Source organism: Ruditapes philippinarum, unplaced genomic scaffold (genome assembly GCF_026571515.1).
Source record: "Ruditapes philippinarum isolate M1 unplaced genomic scaffold, ASM2657151v2 ctg2419_1_1_1_1, whole genome shotgun sequence".
Taxonomy (NCBI): domain Eukaryota; kingdom Metazoa; phylum Mollusca; class Bivalvia; order Venerida; family Veneridae; genus Ruditapes; species Ruditapes philippinarum.
The window spans coordinates 18,617-41,654 of record NW_026862011.1 but is presented as its reverse complement, the minus strand read 5'-3'; the positions used below and the strand labels follow the sequence as shown (position 1 = coordinate 41,654).

Below are 23,038 nucleotides of genomic sequence, written 5' to 3'. Positions count from 1 at the left end.
TGCTAGAGATATGACTCTTTTCACAATCATGTGGGTGATGGTAAGGAACTTAATTTAAATTTTGGAGTAGGTACCTAAAGAAATAAAGTAGTTTATAGCAGTTTTTTAAGGAAAAAATAATCAAATGCAGAGATAATTATAAAAATATTGGTACTAGAGTTAGAAACATTGTCACATATGAAGTTATTGATCATCAGAAACATATGTTTGAAGTTGATCTCTTGAGAAATAAAGAAGTAAGAATAGAAAGATGATGTATTTAAAGAAATTTTTAAGATGAAAGAGAGATTATTCAGAAAATATGACTTTTAAAGTTATGAACTTTTACACATGTAAAATGTGGTTGATGATAAGGAACATATATTTGATGATTGAAGTTGATAGCTTAAGAAATAAAATATTTCACTGCTAAAACTTTTTAATCTCAAATTTGGACGCGGATATAAGTAAGATAGATCTCCATATACTTCGTATAGTCGAGCTAAAATGATTTAATGTAAACATGATTTCTTCAAAGCTGTTTAGTGTACCATTAGTTAATAATAAAGTTACATTGTCTGCAAACATGTTATTTTTGAATTTTTCATAAAAATTTCTAAACTTTCAATATTTTTGGTCTAAAAGCTGTTGAGAGAAATTCCAGTGTTAGTCCTTTCTATCTAGCCTTTTCTAGTTAGGTGGGTCAAATGTAACTACTTGAATCACCCTTAGGATATGTTGCCTGCAATTTAGTGATATTTCTGAATTAAAAAGATCGAACTTTGCAATAAATATATGTGATGGTTTCCCCGTACATTTAATCAATGATGTTATATTTTCGATCCTTGAAGATCGTTCAGCACAACATTATTGGTGTGTATACATTTTAGATGGTATTTTTAGTTTCTTGTATTTGGCCTTTTTCAACTTGGGTGGTTACAGTATTCCTACTTGAATACTGTATAATCACCTTTAGGATATGTTGCCTGCTTTTTAAATTTGTCTTTTGACGTCTTATCTGTGATATGCAGGCTTCATAACCTCAGATCCCCTTCAAAATTCCATTTTATTTTGTTCCGCCCATTGTTTTCTCGTTTAGGGCAAAAAGCATTCGTTTACTTGGGGACCTTACGCCGCTTTTCGTGGAATGGCACTTCTGTGTCACATTGAAGGTTCCATGATAACCGCCGTATGAACACATCTGCGGATGTTTTTAAATTCAAAATTTCACCATTTTCGTGTTTAATGTTGAATTCTGCTTAAGCCGGTCCTAGGGGGCGTGGACGGTAACTTGCACTTTCCAGTACCGTCCATGAACAGGCTCAATCAAAATGAGCCTGCAACATTTTACAAATTTGCCGTGTTGATCTTTCAATAGGGATTCTGTTTTTCTCTATTTTATGAAAATAGTACATAAATGGAGGTAATCTAGCCGAGGCATAACGGTGCAATATTTACTTTTATGATTATTTTATTTTGTGATAAGACATCGCATTTTGATAATGAACAATTTATATTTAGACAACAGCTCTAGCTAAAAAAGGGAGAAATTCGTAACTTACAACAGGATCAGAAGGTAGCAGCTGGTAACAGATGCACCGTTTTGGAAAGTATATGGCCATAGAGAAAGCCCTTTTATTTATTTTAATAAAACTTACTAACTTTAATGAAAAAAGTGAACATAAAAGTTTTTTTTCACATCGTTGATATTACGTCCGTTGATTGAAATTACGATCAACATGAACTTACGGTTATGTCTTCCGTTTTATTATTATACCTATTTGTATGTTTTTAAGAAATAATTTTATCAATTACTAAAAGCATTTCTATCCAGCTAGCTAACGGAACGTTGGTGGTTCTTTTTAGGTGCCCGTTTGTGCCTGAAATGATTCACAAAGTGCACATCAGTTATTCTTTCACCTGTTAAGCTGGTAAGTTGTCATATAACATATGTCCTGGTGAGGCGTTAACCCCAATCACAATTAAAAAAACAACAACAAAAAACAGGACATTTAAGGGCAATTTCGATTATCAAATTCGCCGTGTCCCTAAGAATAATGATACAGTATTTATATTTAAAAAAAAAGGTTTCTTCCGCCACATCAACGTTGTAAAAAGTCGCCCGTACATTCAATCAGAGATGTTATATTTCCGATCCTTAAAGATCGTTCAACACGACATTATTTTTGTATTGTGGTATTTTATTAGTTTCAACTATTTGACTTTTTCGATTTGGGTGGTTCAAATATATTCCTACTTGAATAATATTGAATCACCCTTAGGATATGATGCCTGCTTTTTAACTTTGTCTTTCGACGTCATATCTGTAATACGCAGGCTTCATAACCTCTGATCCCCTTTCAAAATTTCACATTGTTTAAGTCCGCCTATTGTTTTCTCGTTTCGGGCACACGCTTTCTATTACTGCGGGACCATACGCCGCTTTTCATTGAATAGCACGGAAGTGTCACATTGAAAGTTCGTGATAACCACCGTATGAAAACATCTGCTGGTGTTTCTAAATTAAAAATTTGCCATGTTGTATTAAAATGTTGAATTCTGCTAAAGCCGGTTCTATGGGGCGTGGACGGTAGTTTGCACTTAACAGTACAGTCCATGAACAGGCTCAATCAAACCGAGCCTGCAACATTTTCAATATTGCCGTTTTGGACTTTATTTATGGATTCTTTTCTTCTCTATTTCAATAATAGCTTGAAAACAAAACTTTCTAATAATTTAAAATAACTCCTTTTTACTATAACAGGTAAGCTATTTGTTTATATTTCTCATACCTGGTTGATTTGGAGGTATGTGTTTTCTCCATGTTCCAAGCTTGTAAGTGTCATCAAGAAATTCATAATTGAATGTTACTTCAAATTGTTTACTGCTAGCCTTCGACATTTTTGTGCAATGATTGAATACTTTCCTGGCTGCCTCTAAACCGTGATCATAAAAATACGTAAACATGTATATACATTAAAAAGATTGCCTCAATGACATAAGTACTTAAGGGCTAAATGTTTAATTCAACTTTTAAGTTTTGTTAAATGGTAAGATCCCCGTGTCTTAAAACTAGCGTACTAACATTACCATAACTACTTTAGTAATGTTCAGACAGAATATTCGCATGTCGGGATGACAATTACATAAAGTTCTGCAAAGTGTTGTTTCCAAGCAACCATAGTAAATAAAGCAATGGTACGTTTTATAAATCAAATGTTATGTTTTATATGTATGTTGTATAAAGTTATTGATTTTCTGGTCATTTGTCTTTATCAGTCTACTATTCGGTGAATGGGGATCTCAAGAACGACTGTTTATTCAAACTTAACCTCTCTATATTATTTGTGGTTAAATATTAACATCGAAATTAAAACATACATAATGCAAGCAATAGACAGAAACTATCAAGTAAGTTTTCAACATACCAGGCATTTGTCTGATTAGCTTTCTCATTGGTGTGTCATGAAACTCATCCGAGTCATTTAATTTTGATCTTGATCGCAGCATTTTTGTCCATTTGGAGTTCTCAAGTTGAAAGATCCTAAGAACTGTTTCCCTGAAAATTGCCGTATGTTGATCAAGATGTTAAGACCATTTATAAGATTCATGATTTGCAAAACTTAACTTTTTCACATTATTTGAAAAGACATATATATATTTTTTTGCTACACGATGGTGTCAATAGCAGCTTGATGAAGTAAAATCCAAACAATAGTTTAAAGCAAACCTTTATGATAAGTTATATTTGTAACAAGTCTAAATTGTTTTGCTCAAATGGGAAAAACAAATCACGATAATGCAAGACCACCACTTACACGTGGTTATTATCAATCGCTAGATCCAAACAATTTATCGCTGGTTTATCAAGATCAATCTTTTTTGAACTTGCAAGCTTATAGAACACTTCGGTTTGACCTTTTTGCGCAGCAAAATGGATAGGTCCCATCTATTTCAAACAGAAAAAAAGATTGAAATATTCAGAAATAACAAATTATTCATTTGAATCATATAATAATAATATAGTTTGCATATTTATAACAGAAGGGTAAATTTGAAAACTTAAATGCATCAATCAAACTAGAATACTGGTAGTGGAAGCACTGTATACATTAATATGGACAAAACATGAAAAGGAAATAAATAACGATTCCAATAGTGTGAAATTCTGATATGTTAATTCTTCCTTGTAAACACACCTTTTGTTATATCTACATCAAACCAAATATTTCAGAGTAAATCTTATATGCGCCGCTGATTTTTCATCAGAACGGTAAAACCAAATCGGTCAAATGAAAAGTAATATGTTTGTGAATAATAGGGTGTGACGGATCAAAACATTTTCAAACAAAATTTTCTCAATACGCAAACGAATTTTATTTTATTTATATATAAATTATTTAGAAAGGTATGTTCAGAAATGGTATGTAAATATGCTTGCAACTTTTAGGTTTTGGGATAGTGCAGATGAACTAAATAGTGTGTTAACGATGAAAAACAGTTTGATTTTTACATTATTGAATTTGTTGCTTATTCATACTTATTTCTTTTTATCATACTATCAACAATACTCAAAACTTTTTAATCTGTTATAAAATGTATGACATCTTATCTTGTGTATTATCCGTGTCATTGTATAAATATCACATCCTACATGTGATGTGAACGTAGCCGTTAGCCAATGCTGTCATTATTCTGTCCAGGGTAAGCATTTCGTTCCATCACAAGCATTGGGATGTGATATTTATTGTATTATACCCGTACAAATCAATATTGAAGACATAAATCGAATGAATAAAGCCCAAACGAAGATATGCATGTGAGGGCTATTCAATAATGTCAGCAAAGTAATATTACCATTTGACATTACAGATCGTTACTCTTTAAAATCACTTTTGAAGGCCAAAAAGTGAATAAATCACGTGTTTTTTAAATCACAGGTATTATAATAACATTTTTAACATAATAAAAAATGACCATTTACATACGTTTATGATAAATGATAAAAATAAAGCATGTTAATTTATTTCATCTATAAACTGCATCAAATATGTTCTCCCACAAGCTCTTGATAGTTTTCTTTGCGAAAAGGTAAATGTTGAAATAAATGCAAATACCTTATTGTTATCTTCCAAATTAATATCCGCGCCATTTTCTACCAGTTTTATTGTGCATTCTAACATTCCATTTTCGGCTGCATAACTTAATGGTGTTCTGCCATTTTTGTCTCTTAAAAATATACTTAAGTTGTTCTAAACTGTTAAATGGAATATCATGCGTAAATCACATATAAAAGCAGTCGTATATAGACGATATTTATGACTACCATATATAACGAATAATTACACAAAATTGTGTATCTCTTAAAAGCATGGTTATCCAAAATGTTTATTGATTGCGATTGATTAAGTCATTTAAACTGCAATCTTTGTTTGTTAGTGACTACAGCTCATTCAGTCATCCTGAAAGGCACTGAGAGATGATTAGGTTATTTTGCACGTGCGCTCATTCACTCGCCCATTATGGAAAAATAATGCCGAGTAGCAAGGTGGTCAAAATGCATAATGATCTAATTAAATCTTGCGATAATGGCTTTGAAATACCTTAGATTTTGTTACTCTGATAAGTAACATATTTATTAAGTTCTTTTTTACCTTTACCACGTTATTGAAAAGGGAATTTCCAGAACAAAAAAAAGTGAAAAGATAATGGGTTTCCATAAAGAACTGCGAAAAAGGCAAAAATACAGATGCTACAGACTCGGTTTGATAGAACCTGACAATAGATGTTAGTGCAAGCTACAACTAGCACTGATTACGTAGAACTTGTCTTCGTGAGATCATAGGCTCAAAGGGTTCAAACATGGCTCATAGGGCTCAAACATGCAAAATTAGTAGCAACTGATCGATGAAACTAAAAATACTGTCCATGTTGTAAACTCTTGTTATTGAAGATGTACATCATTTTATAAAGATATGACCCTGTTACAAACTCATTCATAATATATATATTAAAAACTTGTATGCTCAAACATCGATGATCAATTTAACACAATTTCTTCAAACTTCAGATAAAGTTACAAAGTATATAAAAAATCTGACTTTTATCTATGCTCTTATTTATACCTTAAAACATATTTTGTAATCCTAGTTGAAGACATAGTATTTTCACTTACTTGAATCAATATCTTATTGTCTTCATGTATCATGATCACATGATATTGGTTTTGGTATTCATTTCCATGACTATGTATCATGTACAAGCCTAACTTCTTGTAAATGCTGGTCTGATATGTGTCTTGGGAGAATTATGTTCTTATCAATTAATTAACTTACTTGGTGTTTATTTTTGCACCTTTAAGTAAAAGGATCTCAACGACTTTGACATGTTTGATTGCGTCGTGAAGTGCTGTACGTTTTGATTTGTCTTTCATATACATCAGCTTCGGTGCCTTCTCAATCAAACATTCTACATTTCTTTGTATTAAAAGAATGACATGAAGTCGCTAAATACGACAAAATTGACATTTTTCATATGAAAACAACCCATCAATTCAATATTTTAATGCAAATAAAAGTAATATCAAATATAAATTGACGTAATTGTTTTGTTTATTTTGTTTAATCAAAACACGCAATAATACACAAAAGATTAAAAATGCTATAACTTGTTAAATGCTTGTGAAAAAAAAAACACGTTAAGGATTATAAAAGCGAAAAAAATAATAAACAACAACAAAAGCAAGCACTTGATTGAAAAGTGATGAAAAGTAACAGTTACCTTATTCTTCCTTTTGCAGCTGCAAGATGCAATGCTGTCTTTCCATTTTCGCATTTTGTACATAAATCAGATGTTTTCTTTATCAAAATCTAAAAACATCATGTCATTTAGCATATCGTACCTTGTCAAAATACTAAAAATATATCTTTTTTTCTGGCTCAATCAAGTTTTTTTTTAAACTCTGGAATGCCCTACCTAGAACACTTAAAAGCTGTGAAACTCTAACAGTGTTTAAGAGAGCACTTAAAACTCACTTATTTAAGAGGTTTTATTTGGACTGATTATTTTTTTAGGTTCGCTTTTTTTTAAAATTCTTAAGCCATATTTGTTTTTTTATTATTTATGTGGGTCTTTTTAACTTTTTAAGCTACATTTGATTTGAATTTGTGACTTGAGCAATATTGATGTTTTAATTTGTTTTTTAAATATTGTATCATTTATTTGGTTATACTGTACAGTACTTTTAAACGTGTCAATGTGCTTGAAAAAAGTGCTTAAGAAGTTTGGTATATAATAATGATAATAACTGACCCTTATCTTCTCTCGCTACCGTAGAAATCCAGTGCGTATCATATCCATGATTTCTTCAACCAAACTGCCTTTTATTTCTTATATATTCATAACAATGCTTTTGTTTGATAAGAAAATGGTTGGTATTTAATTTCTTTTTTTTTTTACATCTTTTCACAAATCTTTTAAAAAACATTTTTTTCATACTTTTCTTTTCAAAAAAGTTAATATTCAAGCCATTTTAACCATCGTTTATATCTAAAAATGAATCCATAGCTTTGTTTTTCAATTCAATTTGTTTTCATATATTGTTCTGGACTCCTTTTAATTTCCATTACTGTATATCATATAACAAACTTTTCTCAGCAAAATAAAACGAAAAACATACAATGTAAATTTTTTATTCTGTTTCTTTTTTTAAAATTCCATATTTCACTATGCCCCTTTTTTACAACACATTTAATTGATATTGTCCTAGAAAAAAGGAATTAGATGCTTTTTTATAATAATGTATTAAATCTTTTATGAGGATTTTAATCACAATTTTTGTTTTGATACATATTTTTAATGTTCTTAATAAATGAAGGTACATTGTACCCTTTACCTACATTTGTTCTTGTTTTTTAAGTCATTTTTATCCTGTGGTAGTAATGTTATCATTTTATTTTACTTTCATTTCTGGTAAATTATTTACATAACTGTAAGCGTTATTTACTGTAAAGTATGTCCACATAATTTGTGTGTTCTTTTGGATCGTTCTAAAACAACGACCTTACATTCATTTAATGATTGATGCACATTAATCTTATTTTATAAAATTTCTAGAAAAGGTAAAGTATAAATTTTGTTTCCTTCGTCCACAAATTATTTCTGAGGAATTCTATCCTCACAAATTAGTTTATCAATTTTTTTATCAATAATTAAAGGAACTGACCAAAAATATTTGCCTTATAGATCAACAACAGTCAAAAATTATTCAACATCTTTAGTATCCTTAGAAAGGTTTTGAGATTCAACTGGATAAGCAGACCATGTGTCATCAACATGTCATCAGCATTTACTATTACACGCCTAAGGCCGTCTTAAATCAGTTTGACTTTCTGTAAACTTTAAAGAAAGAATTAAATATTAAATGAAAAATCATTAAAATTCATTGGTCAATTCAAAGATTTAAACTGAAATCTGGGAATCATATTAGTCATTCTTAAATAAGTAAAATAATGTAAAGGAGCTTTCTGAAATAGTATTCGTGTCTAATCATTAATTAACCCAAAGGAGTCTCAGAGTTTTAGGTTCTTTCACTTCCTAGTAATGTTACTTAGGTATTTAGTTTTGTTAAACCATGTCCACTTCCACAAACTAGGTAACGCTGCTTTTTAAATTCATTATTAAAATATAGTTTTAACCAAAATAAGGAGACTAGCAGAAACGTTCACGATCCCATAAACTCATGCTTATGAAAATACCGAAAAACACAGAATTTATCTGCCAAGTAATTTCCATTTTCTTCCACCGTCCAAAAGACATAGACAGACACGAAAACTTCTACATAAGTCTATATAAATCAATTACTTCCCGGGTGGAATCAATTTTGACCGTAGGAAGTCCAAACTTGTATTCTGCACACCGTCACAATATAAGTTATATTTCTGCCAAGTAGTTTCAGTTTCCTTCAACCGGTGCATAAGATACAGACTGAACAGGAAAATCCTGGTAACCGACAGACGGACGGACACACGGACAACCAGGAATATAACAATATACGCCAAATTTCTCAGATACTAATGTCGAATACGTTATTGCTCAATCGAAAAGACCAATCAGTGTTCAATCTGTAGAAATTTTATATATTTTTATATATAGCATATTAATGAAAAAGTTATATGACTGCCTACGATTAAATTGTTTATTATCTGATGTTTTTAAAAGTATTTTTGGATTACACGGTTCGGTAAGTTATTATTTGTATCCCGAATTTTAAGAGTCTTTCGGAATTTCTGTCACTGTGGCTTAGCATTGACAAAATGCACTCATTTATAAACTTTCTATTAAAATTTCTATTGATTAAAGTTCATTTACTGGAGTATCTCTTTTTGGATCTAGAATGATATTCAAAATTATAAATATTGCTAAATATTCTTTGTTAAAATGGTATACATGAGAGTAAATTGAACTGAAACGGCAATTTCTAGTATAAATTATATAATAAGTCAGTGTATATAATTATGTTTTGTAGTACTGGCGTCTTCATTCTTTGCTAATGGATTTAAAAGTAGAATTGTGCTGTCAGATTATGGATAAACCTTATTTTTGGATTCGTCAATATGGGTTTACAAATAATCATATTTTTGATAATTATAAGTCTTAATTATATGTAACTCTTAAAAGTAAAAATTCATTTTGTATCTTAACTTAAAAACCAACAACAAAAATATCAAATCAAAACACCATGGAGATACATGCATCCATGACAACTATCTGATCTGACTCATGTAAACATTGGACGAAGAGTAATTTATTCGTGAGATTCAGACCTTTAGCACTATTTTATGTTCTTGTCGGAAAATCGCTTCTACGTCGTAAAGGAGATATATAGTTAACAAGTAAAAAGTTTTGCATAAAAGTTTTCTTTAAAACATATAACTGACATATTTTGTCAGTTTTACAGTACCCAATAGTGTCCATTAGAAGGGTTCTTATCTTAGATACATTTCCAAATAATATTGGATCCCATTGTTGGAGTATACCACAAAATGACGTAAAGATAAACAAGTAAGAGCAACAGTTACGGAGTGCAGTCACTCAAATGACTAAGCAATGCAGTACCTGGAATGGAAAGTGTCCCGCATTGCACCATTCCCGTATTGCACCATTTTAGTCTGGGCAGATACCATCAAGTTAGAGTATTTTTTAAATGTAAACACGGCTTATATCTATTATTGACGTGTTGATAAAACTATAACTCTATTTATAAACAATATAAAACAGGAAAACTTACATTCAAACATTCGAAGTACCCCTTTTCCGCAGCGACATGAAGGGGTTCTTTTTTATGTTTCTTTTCTTGAGACGTATCACCGGTATTCTGTAAAACATTAATATTAGCATGACTTCAAGGTAATATTCATTTAGAGACAAAATTCAATATCGAATATTACATGTAAATATTAGAATCATGCATAGCTCCACTAACTCCTTACTTTTATTATTTTATTAAAACTAAGCTGATATTTTAAATATTTTACGCTCATTGTTTTATTAAATTAAACAAGGGCGTATTATTATTTTAATGTAAGTCAAGTATATATATTAAAGGGAAAGGCATGTAACAACCATCCATTATCGGAGAAAACATTCAGTTTGACAAAGTCCGAAACATGCAATAATTTCAATATCGATATCTACTTAAATTATAAGTTATTATTTTACTATAATTGTCATCGCATTTTTGTCAGATCATTTTAATACATGCATGTATGTGAATAAGATTAATTAGTTCTTCATCAAGATATATTTCTGTTGTACCAGCATGCACAACAATACTGTAAGTGGGTACAATACGTCATAATCTCGGTCTCGTCTGTCTCGAGAGTCAAAGAATGCCAAAATGGCGGCGCCCATGAACTTATTTCTCAAGTAAAAAAATAGTGTCTTAAAACACGAATTTCTCAGTTATATGGTTGATTTCAACAGAAAAACTGCCATGGTACCTCTTTTTAAATGATGAATTTTGACTGACATTTATCTATTCATTCCTATTCCTTTAATATATCTGTAAGAAAATAATTTTTAAAACAAATAAGATTTATATAAATGATCGAATGCGACATACCCCTTTTGTTGCTGTATGACAAAAATAATATCAAAACCGGCCACGGATCAAAACAATTATTAATTTTATTGATCGTTTGTTCGTCAATCTGTACATATCTTTTTATAGCTTAAATCTAATAACATAGCTAACAGCCTTACAATATTGATCGAAAAGCAGTCAAAGACTGCAGTTTTCATCGAACAGGAGAAACGGTAATAAACGAGAGTAGTCAATTATATTTTTTAATAGCATAAACATTTTTAAATACACACATAAGTGCAAAAATGTACAAAGCCGGGATGTGAGAGCTATTCACAAATGACTTTTACTCACATTGAGCTATAACCTAGACGAAAGTTAAGCAAACGTCAATTGATAAACAAGAGCACCGCATAGGCGTGGCAATATTCGCCGGGATGCTAATTTGTTTAAAGTAATAAAGAAATATTAAAACATAGGCGACCCATATATTTCATTTGTCACAACATGTTTTATTTCAATTTTTGATAATAGAATCTGTATTGATACATGCAAAAATACTCCGCTCTTGACACATGAATACTTATAATAATTAGACGGTGCATGCACGCGCCGTCTAGTAGATATGCATTTGTCCGTTTAGCAATGGGGAAAATTTTAGACTTGATTTGGTGCATCTTTTTTGTTTGATCAAAATCACATTGTTTTCAATTTTTCTAATAAAAATAGCTTTTCTGATGTATAACATGTTACAGAGCTTTAAGGCATTAAAATAAACGTTTAACTGAAGTGATAGTGTCATGTTTGAATATCATATTCTTTTCTTTTTATCATTATCTAATTTTATCTACCTAAAAAATAACGTGCCAATGAGCCAGTCGATGAGTCAATCGTTCTAATACTTAACCGTTGAGAGAGGTAACGACTTAAGCAGTGTCACTCACTTCATTTGCTCCGCCTCTGTTGAAATTTGTCTCTGCCTTAAATTGCCGCCAAATTCAATATGCTAGCATTTAGTCTTCGTTGACGGGGATGGGGGAGGGAACAAGGACATTATGATCAATATAACTTGACGAATTATTAAAATACAAGTTACAAAGCCTAAACCACGCCCACTATCAGAGAGGCGGTTCTCCTTTAAACCTTAGCTCAACACAGACCCGTCTATAGTCTAATGACGGGCAGAGAACAAGAGGTATCACTAAAATACGCAACGGAGGTTATTTTGTCAGAGTTGTATTTTAAGATCTACTTTGTATAATAAACGTTTTTATTAATAGCATTGCATATATGGTATTCTTAAAATAGTTTTTTTTTCATTTATTTGGAATTTTAATATTATTCTTTCACATACTATTTTGACTTCATTAAGAAGCCCGGACGAACGCGAACACATTAGACAGGACTGATTTTAAGAAAGTATGAGTGCTAGAGGCATTTTATAGTACAAGTGGTATCTTGAGTGTTTTAACCTAATACAGGTATGCTGAAGACAACGAGGGTGGATACCAAATTTGTTCTTGACCTTCAAAAGGTCATTTCAAAAAGGCCGCTTGAAAAAACTAAAATCGGTCATTAAAACTATGATATAATATAAAAGAATTAATTATCCTTGTCAAAAATCAAATGATTATTCAATATTCTCCAATTAAATACAATTATTCAGTTAATTATATGACAACTTTCTAGTAATATAAGGTAAACACGTTAAAATCGCCCTAAAACGAGGTCATAAAGGTCATATCTATTATTCATTTCGCAAAACATGATTATTATTTTCAAGTAAGGTAAAACTACATTTTGTTATTTCAACTGATATCATATTTAAGTTTCTACTGAATGAATTTGATACTGAAGCTACTGTGTTATGCAATAAAGCTCTCAATATGGTCTCATGTGTATATTTCACATCGCACTCATGAATTGAGTGCTCATTTGTTTATATGTACATATGGCAGTATTTGTCGCAGTTTGAAGCGCATTGGCTTTGAAAAAGTCGTTTAGTCTGTTAATATGTTGTGTTTTGATTTTTTACTACTCAATGATGTGCCAAAGGCTATGCCGGTGTAAAAGATAAAAACAATCAAAGGGCAGATAGAAATAAATTCAAGTATTGGCATTTCCAAAAACGCTATAAATGGACGTGAAGCCGGGTTTTCGAAAAATAAAATCTCGAAAAAAAACTTATTCCTGAGCAATAGAGCTAATGTTTGTTCTCTTAAGGGAAATATTCCATATATTGTTTACCCTGTAGAAGCCCACACTCCGGCTTCGTGGTTCGCATATGAAGAAAATAGTTTATTTCTATATAAAGCTAGTTCCCGACATAAACATGGCGGATGCCGTGCTCCGTAGGCGCCCCCTTTTTGAGGTTATTTTGTCTTTCAATTTGTTATCATGTGGCACTAAAGTATGCATTTTGTATAGCTTATTGCATGCGGTGTACATGGGTGAATGGTCAAATCTTGTTTATTGTATATTTTGCCATCCAGGGACGACAACAATAACAAAACAGCTAGGTAAGGGAAATTTAAATCAGTGATTTGTGGATAAATAATGGTTGACTGGATTATAGATTGCTCAGGAGATATTCCTTTTTGATTTTAGTTGTTTTTTATGGATTCCACTGCGGAACAATAAGGCTATGAGCGTATCATGCCATGATCTTATTTGACATTGAACCAAGGTTGGTCAAAGCTATCGGTACTTTGAGCTTTGGAAATTCAATGAAAAACGCAACCCTGACGCTATCATGTTTAAATCCAACAAGAACTAGCTGAAACGAATTAAAAACCTGATGAATATTTAAAATTTTTGGCAAACAGATTATATGCTTGAGCTGAAAAAGTCCTTAGCATTTATTAGCGTGGCTTGTTTTATAGCAAGCCAGGTTTGGACACTAAGGAGTGACTTAAAATTAACATTAGTGATCACAACAGTTACCAAGATGTCAAGTCATCTGACTGTAAATACCAGTAGGACTATTGATCCATACGTTTTAAGTTAGTAGTATGGACTGAATTACATTATTTTGTACATGTATTTAATCATGGGCAACCATGATAACTACTTATTACTTTCTATTGTCTCATTTTAAAATTGCACAGGCCTAGCTATTTTGTGTAATATTAAGAAATTGGAATGTATCTGGATCACAAAACCTATGCAAATATGAAATATGTAACAGAATATTCATTATTACCTTTATTAGTTTTTAAATGATTATAGCACAAGTGTGGTAATACTAAGCAAACCTTTTTCATTTGAATCTGGTACGTATGTAATACAATTTCATGTAGCACTAGTAATGTGTTGGTGAGTTACAAATACAAAACTTTGGGGTAATTTCTGTTTTTCACTAATTTATTTTATTTTGTTATAGTTTGAGCTTGATTGTTTAGCATAAATCATTTGGCTTTATAACAGTGCCGTTATGAAAACAAACTCTAATTATTGACATCATAGTAACAGAGCTTATATGTCAATAATAGAATTTGTAACTCGCTGAATAGGGCAAAGGACCTTTAAATTGGGATAAAAATATAATCCTTAGATGCTGCTCATGCAATTCAGCTAGGATATATGTATAGTATATGTTTATTTAGATGATCCAGGAGTCTCAAGACGAAGTCTCATTCACTGTCACTGACATCTGACTTGGAACCAGTGCATGACAGGGAGAAAAGGGCATATAGTGCTGTGCAAATACGCGTACAAATCTAAGTAGCCACTCTATATGCTTGCATAGAGTGCCAGATAAAATACTTGAAAGCTCTATCTAGGTAATTGGGCAGGGAAGGATGTAGTGGTCGCTGCGTAAACCCTAAATATAGTGATGGTTCAAACGATTAGGAACTTTCTAGAATTCCTATCTCTTGCATTCTAGTCTCTTATGTTTAAATTCCTTGAAATATTCAGTATAATCTTTAATATTACTTCTCCTATATTGGCCTTTAGAAAATGTCCGCCATCTTGGATTTTTCGGCCATATTGGATTGTTGTTTTTTTGTTTCTGTTTTGGTGTCTATTTTTTTTTACCTAAACATACTTTGTGACACATTTCAGGCTTTTCCTATCTTTAAAAGTTTTATTTGATATTTATTTATAATAAAGAAATTTGGCGGTCATTTTAGTGGTCATTTAAAATGGCCATTTCAGTGGTCAATTTCATTTTTTTAATTTGGTATCCACCTTTATCGGAAATAGCATCCCTTAATAGGTAAAATATACCAAGATACCACTTGTACTAAAAAATGCCTCTTGCATCTTATTTAGGGCCAAATTCTCAAAAGCAGTCCTGTCTACATGAACGATAAGAGCTTAATGCTTTCAATGTCTACATTTAAATTTGAACTTAGTGGAAATTTATCTTATTTTGTTTGTAAATGTACCCATTTAATGGTATTATTCTATGAAAAACAAAATGAAAAAATGAAGTATTTGGTATGAAATTTTGATTGCCTAGAAGAATTAATAAACAGAAAAAATTAAACCAGTTCACGAATAGTTTGTCATGTGTCGTAGTAAACATAATCAATGTAGAAATTACATATACCCGAATCTTAAAACGAGGTGTGTAAAACAAAAGATATACAATAAAAAATATTCCTTTTAATAAAAGGTGATAAAACAAGAAATAAGTTTTATCTTGTGTATGAATTTCGTTTTGAACTTAATCATAATCATTCAATTTCATACAAATAATCGTTTTTTTTTTAGATAGTGACAGATCAAAGGTGTGCGCAACCAGAACAAATGAATATTTTTTTAAGATAAAAAAGAAAATTACCTCTGATTACACAATTCATTGCTACAAGTTTTGTCATTTCCATATAATGGATGTGAAATTCCTCCCGCTACAAAGATGTTATATTTGAAGATTACTTTATTAGCTCTTTTAGCTACATAATCTGATAAACACGGGTTTTAATTACAGAGATAAGTGAAACAACAGAAATTGTTTATCAGTTCACTTTATTTTTGGCCCTGTGTTATAATACTAAACCTGATAAATAAAGAAACAAGAGTTACCTGAATCTGATTTGTTTTTGTTTCTGTTTCTGCCCCTTCGTTCCCAGCTGATTCCTAAACGATAAAAATATTACTTTTTATAAAAAGTGATAAAACAATAGATAACATAAATCTAGTGTATGAAATTCGTTTTGAACTTAATCATTCAATTTCATACAAATAGTCGTTTTATGAAATAGTGACAGAGCTAAGGTATCCGCAATCTGAAAATACATATGTTTTACTCAGATTTATAAACAGATATCGCCACTGATTACCCAATACATTGCTACAACAGTCCTGCTTTGTTGTAATGTTGTAATATTTGAAAATCAATCGGTATGCTCGTTTTTAGTAGTATTAAGTTATATTACCTGATGAACAGGGTTTTATTTTAAAAGATCAGTAAAACAGAAATTAATTCGATCAGCTTACGTATAATTTCGCCATATGTTTTGGTAAACCTGATCAATTAAGAAATAACACATACCTGAATTTGATTGGATTGTGTTTCTGTTTCGGCATCTTCATCAGCATCTAACTCCTACAATTTAACGATAAAAATATTCCTTTTTATAAATTTAAAGTGATAACACAAGATTACTTGAATCTGGTGTATAAACTTCTTTTTTAACGTTATCATACAAATAAATGTTTTACAATATAGTTGCAGGGCAAAGGTGTCCGCAACGAGAAACATATTTTTTTTTACCTGAGACAGGAGACAGATATAACCAGCGATTTCTCAATCCACTGCCAAAACATTCGCCCCTGTCGTTTGAACACCGTGAAAAACCCAGCGTCTCCAAGTTGAAATACTTGAAGATCACTCTGTATGTTCTTTTATGATTTATTAGCTGATTTATGTTTTAATCTTATTAATGAGTTTATTTTTTATAAATTAGAAATGAACAGAAAAATAAATTAAATCAAATTTAGGATATTTTTCCATTTTCTTTGGTAAACATGGTAAATGTTAAAGTTTAAAAAGCAAAAACTGAATGTTATTTGATTTCGTTCCTACATCTTTCTGTATTTTCTCTTTTATACTAAAATCATACGGAGAACATTTATATTGTTTGTTAAACACACATACACCCCTCAGCCAAGATTCGTATCAGTTACATATTTTTCAAAAGGGTAAACCCATTCACATAGTTAAGGAAAGAAAGATGTTGTTAACACAGTTGATTTTACTTTAACGATCAAAGTTATTTACAGATCATGACATTCTTGAGCTTAATTATTCATAATTAGGTCAGAAGAACAATTTTTGTATAAGACCTGATGTCTGGTGATGATATTCTATTGGTTTTGAATGTTTCACCGCTTAATTTACCTATAAACTTTTTCAATAGTTTCAACTTGAACAATAAGTTCACTTATTCATAGCATTTCTACGCACTCGGTATCTTTCCTTGATGTTTATTTATCTAACTACGAAATTTACAATATTGGTACCGATGTATTTCGCAAACGGACAATGTTCACATGTGTTTAGATTTTACGTCATCTCATCCTTTATCATGAAAGCGGGTATCCCGTTTAGTCAAGCTAAGCGCTATAGATAAATCATTTTTATGACTACACTTTTAAACAGTCTTTAGATACATTGAATAGATTTTTTCTGACGTCCTAATAATATACGAAATGATCTTATGAAGAGTGCTTTGCTGGATGCTACATTTTGTAAAGTCAACGTTTAAGCCGCGTGGTAGCAGCTCATTGACTATACTACCGTTACGGCAAACCGCTTCTATAACGAGCGTAGATTTGTGATATTGAATTTACAATGAACTCTGATTGACCAATGAAATACCAAGTTCTAATCGTCCCGAATATCTTTATACATATTTTCATTGTTTGAAACAGATAACCTGGATGCACAATTGATAAATAGAAGGACATTTCCTCGCCAAACAAAAAAGCGTTTTCCAGAGATTTCGGCAAAAAAAAACATTTAAGAAATTTAGGATACATTTGGTTGTTCTAACTTGGTCATAGACGTAACTGAGTTTTCAAAGAATATCCTCACAAACATCTTGTTTATTAGGTTATTTCAGTCATTCAAGAATTATACAAGAGAAACCAATAGCCCCGATCTACATTGGATAATTTTCATATATAATTATTCAGGCAATTTAATATCACGTGTGTGGGAGATGTACCTCATAGTTTTGGTCAGAGAGTTTTCAGTTTTTGATGAAGCATACCCTCTACTAGGTAGAACATACCATCACAGTCATGGTAGGAATATTATATATGTTTGAACATGTAAATTGTGATGTATTTGAAAATGAAGTGATCTTAAGCACATTCTTTTCACTTTCAAGCTGAGATAAGTAAGTTGTATATTTCAAAGGATATTTTCAATCAGACTATAACTAGGAAAACATTATTCAACACCCTTAGTATTACTGCAAGCCAGAAAAAATCTCAGGCACTAACTAGGATTTTAACCCTGGACCGACCTTTCAGTTACAAGGTCGAAAATCAACTATGCCGTTGAAGGTTTAATCCCAAAACAGGGCTGTAGGGAGTTGCCTATTCTCCTCTCCCTTCTTTATTTACTCCATACAAACTTTAATTACAAAGTGTGAATTTTAATCATTGTCAATGAACGAACACGGCATGCTCACGTTCAATGTAATTATACCTATAAAGTTCCCTGAAGAGGTCATGCCAGATGCATTGTCATACTTTCTACTAGTCAATTCATATCGCTCACAAATGAAACACTATAAGCATTATCATTTTTTCAATATTGTCACCATTATTGTGTACATGAAATAATCTCAGCATCCTATGAAATGAGTCATACATGAATTAAATTTCGTGCCGTTAAATTGGAACTACCACCTCAGTCCGGAACCTTTTGACTATACTTTTTGATACGTGGTAGGTTTTGTCATGATAATCATATTTTACTTATGTTGATTGCCTTACTATTAACTGTATATGACATTACCATGATAACAATTGATAAAAGATAATACTCACTTCATCGTCAGTGTCTCCTTTCACGACAGAGCTCTCAACGTCTTTTACCTGATCAAGCAGCATCTAAATCAAAACAGAGCATCGTAAAAACAAGCATCTAGAAATAACGTAGGTATATTTTAGTGTGTGGACGTGTTTGTAAGCGTGAATTTCAAAGTGATTTGTAAAAATTCCAACTTACTTTTAATAGCTTATCACTGTTATTGACCGTGGCCAATGACACAAGTTTGTAACAATTTCTTTCTATAACATCTTTAGAGTTCCTGCATGTCTGTATCAATTCTTTAGCGACTTTTTTGCTGTTAAATTTTGTAGCTATTTCAAGCATTTTATCGGTTTCAGTTCCATCTGGCATGTCTTCTTTTGTTAGGCGTTGAAATACTTTAAGACTGTCGTACCTTATTGCCGTTAAAAGAGGAGTTAGCTGTTTTACATCCTTAAAAGATACGTCAGCTCCACTGAAATAAAAATCTGACATACAGATTTTGAAGGAAAAAAGATTGTTAAACATATTATAAGGTTAAAAACTATTTTTGGATGAAATGATAGATCACCATATTACTATTACCTAAAAAGAGTAAAAACAATCTGGAAACAAAGTAATCCCACGGACGCATTTTACAAGAGGATTGCAGACTCGGTTTGATTAAGTCTGTACATGAGGGGTAATTAATAGTGCAACATCCTTCACGCCCCGTAGCACCGGCTTGAGCGGTACTGAATTCTCAACACTTAATTGTGCTCACATCAATGATCCCTAAGAACTAGAAAAATATAACATCACTGAAGTGAAGTACGGAGCAACTTCTTTACAGCTGCTACACAGCACTTGACACCTGCTGTTGTGAGGAAACAAAGTTCATGTTAATAAAATGAGAAAATGAATCTAAGAATGCAAGTTTATTATCTTATCGAGCAGGGCTTTAGAATGAACTGAGGCAAAACATGTTGCGATACATCAAATATCTAGAGTCTGTACAAGAATACGTAATTTAAAAAAGGGAAGTTTTGTCGGTGAAATATTTATTGCAAGCAATTCCTAATGGAGCATAGAATTATGTTAAAGGATACAAATGTGTATTTCAAGGGTGTCCAATTTGATATCGCAGAAGAACTACTTTACTTTATTTTGGCAGTTTAAAGATGATACAAATGTAAATTTATTAGACAGAAGTTGCTATATTGAAATTAGTTACATACGGCTTTTTCCAAAATCGATATCCATTTAAAATTATCATAGAAGACTGAAAAGCTGAAAATCACGTATTAATAGCAATGAACGTACTTGCTGAACATTAAATTCTTATTTTCTTGTCTTTTTACATTGTTTATTTTGTTTGTTTGTTTGTTTGTTTATTTGTTTTTCCTACTTTCTTTATTTGTTTCTTGATTTTTATTTGTTAGGTTTAAATCACGCAAAGCAAACACTGTAAAATTCACTTGGCAACTTTCTACCTTGACCTTTGAAGGACATTCGTACATTATTTCAGGGACAAGCGGGCACCTTAAAAGTTTTTTCAAACACCGACATTTAGTATGTAAGATCGCTTTGTCAATGTCAATGATTTTTCATGCATTTTAACAAAGTGACAACTGTAAATTTATTGTATTTCTACTTGGCTTGGGATACACAATAATTTGATTAACTTAGTTTTTAGAACATCATGTAATTACAACAGGCGTTTTTTTTTATCTGTCATGGATAATCAAAGAAAAGCCAAATCTGAAAAATAGTACGAAATTCTTTGAGTATGCAGTTAAATGTAAAGAAATAGTGGTATACACTGTAATATCATACAAGATAAATGATTTTTACAAACAACTGCACCAATTTCCTCCGATCCTCAAAGATTATTCTATTTTCAGCTCCTGTGACATAGTTTTTCATTGTTCAAACTCATCCGAGCAATTACCTAGACAAGCAACCAGACCACTATTGATGATAATTGAGTCAAAAATGTGACAACTGGAGTATTAACAAGTTTTTTCCATATTTGGGCGGCGTAACCTAGTTTTTCATCCGAGATGACCCATGTTCGAACTTGACCTAGAAATCATCAAAACAAACTTTAAAACCAATTTACGGGATATTTGGATCAAAACAGTAGCCACTGGAATGTTAACAATGTTTTTCTATTTTTAGCTCCTGTGACCTAGTTTTTCATCCGAGATGATCCATGTTCGAACTCTTAAGAGAAAATACATAGACAAGCATCCTGAACAAGTTTGGTGATAACTGAGTCAAAAATGTGACCACTAGAGTGTTAACAAGGTTTTTTTCTATTTTTAGCTCACGTGACCTAGTTTTTCATCCGAGATGACTCATGTTGGAACTCATCCGAGCAATTACCAAGACAAGCATCCTGACAAAGTTTGATGATGATTGAGTGAACAACAAGAATTTGTAGCAGACTTACCAACGTCCCCCGCCTATGGGAAGTTTTTTAATGAAGTACAAAATTGAGCTTTTTAAAAGACTGATAGGTGTTAGGGGTATAGGTGTTGCGCATGAAATGTTGTCATTATTATTATTATGTCATGATTATGCTCCCAAAAATAATTCGGGGGAACATATAGTCGCCGGGTTGTCCGTCCGTCATTCAGTCCGTCTGAGCGTCCCGAATTCGTGTCCGGCCCATAACTTCGTTATTTGAAGTCGGATTTTACAACTATTTCACGGAAATGATCCCATATTGAGACGACTTGTCGCGCGCAACATTTGGGTCGCTACCTTGAATGTCAAGGTCACAGAATGACCTTGCAGCAAAATCGTGTTCGGCCCATAACGTCGTTATTTGAAGTCGGATTTTACAATTATTTTACAGAAATGATCACCATATTGAGACGACGTGTCGCCCGCAACATTTGGGTCGCTACCATGAAGGTCAAAGTCACAGCATGACCTTGCAGCAAATTCGTGACTGGCCCATAACTTTTGTTATTTTGAAGTCGGATTTTACAACTATTTCACAGAAATGATCACCATATTGATGGACGACATGTCGCGCGCCAACATTTGGGTCGCTGCCTTGTTCTCACACTTTTGAACTTTGGCTGTGACATAACTCTGACACTACAAGAGGTATACCTTCCTGTGTCCAACACCTATTCTGGGAGCATCACTCGGTTCAACCGGCTCTTTTTGTGAACATTATAACAAGTTATTTTAAAATCCCTTAATGGTGAAAAGGTTAAATACCGCACACAAAATATACCCTAAAACAGATCATGTTAAACTTTGACATTCAAGTTTGACCTTGACATTCAAGGTAGGAGTCTGGCGTTGCATATGACACATTGTCATGTTATTGTTAACATTTGTGCCAGGTAATTTAAAAATCCCTTGAACAATTAAACAATGGGGACTGCAGATAAAATATACCATACAAAAGACCATATCAAGCTTTGACATGTAAGTGTTGCCTTGACCTTGGAGATAAGGGTCCGATTTTGATGACATGTCGTCTTATTAAACCATTCCACAGACTATGGTTATTTGACATATAACTATGACCTTGACCTTGGAGGTAAGCAACTGGCTTTTTCGCATGACACATTGTCTTATTATTGTGAACACTTGTACAAAATAATTTTAAAATCCCTTGATCTACGAAAAAGTTATGGACAAAACATGTACCGCTATTTTACCCTCTGAGAAGATAATATGTATTTAACAGCTCATAAATACATTGTTGAATGCTACAACAACAAATCCTTCAGAACAATTGGCATGAGATCCTCAGACTGATCTGAAAGATACCAACCAAGATCTACATATTTAGCACAACGAAATAATAAAGAAAAAACAACGTTCAAATTAGAAGATGGCATCACTAAAGTAAGGATCAGTCATCTGTGTAATATGTTTACGGGAGCGTATGATGAGACCTGTGAAATTTTTTAATTCGCACACGACATTATAGAGGAACGTTGCCTATCTAGCGTCTTTAGGGTAAACAGCAAAAA

At 32.0% G+C, this 23,038-nt stretch overlaps 1 protein-coding gene across 1 annotated transcript in view; it reads right to left on the bottom strand.

Annotated features, from left to right (window-relative positions):
- Positions 1–23,038, bottom strand: part of LOC132717645 (transient receptor potential cation channel subfamily A member 1 homolog) — a gene marked incomplete at its 5' end in the record, with an annotated part of 84,855 nt that overhangs the window by 43,961 nt on the left and 17,856 nt on the right. Inside the window, 11 exons of the mRNA XM_060701159.1 lie at positions 2,772–2,915; positions 3,408–3,538; positions 3,798–3,928; positions 5,097–5,208; positions 6,315–6,455; positions 6,760–6,848; positions 10,268–10,354; positions 16,094–16,147; positions 16,563–16,616; positions 19,073–19,135; positions 19,254–19,530. Coding sequence (XP_060557142.1) covers positions 2,772–2,915; positions 3,408–3,538; positions 3,798–3,928; positions 5,097–5,208; positions 6,315–6,455; positions 6,760–6,848; positions 10,268–10,354; positions 16,094–16,147; positions 16,563–16,616; positions 19,073–19,135; positions 19,254–19,530 — 1,283 coding nt within the window. The remainder of the gene's footprint in view (positions 1–2,771; positions 2,916–3,407; positions 3,539–3,797; positions 3,929–5,096; positions 5,209–6,314; positions 6,456–6,759; positions 6,849–10,267; positions 10,355–16,093; positions 16,148–16,562; positions 16,617–19,072; positions 19,136–19,253; positions 19,531–23,038) is intronic.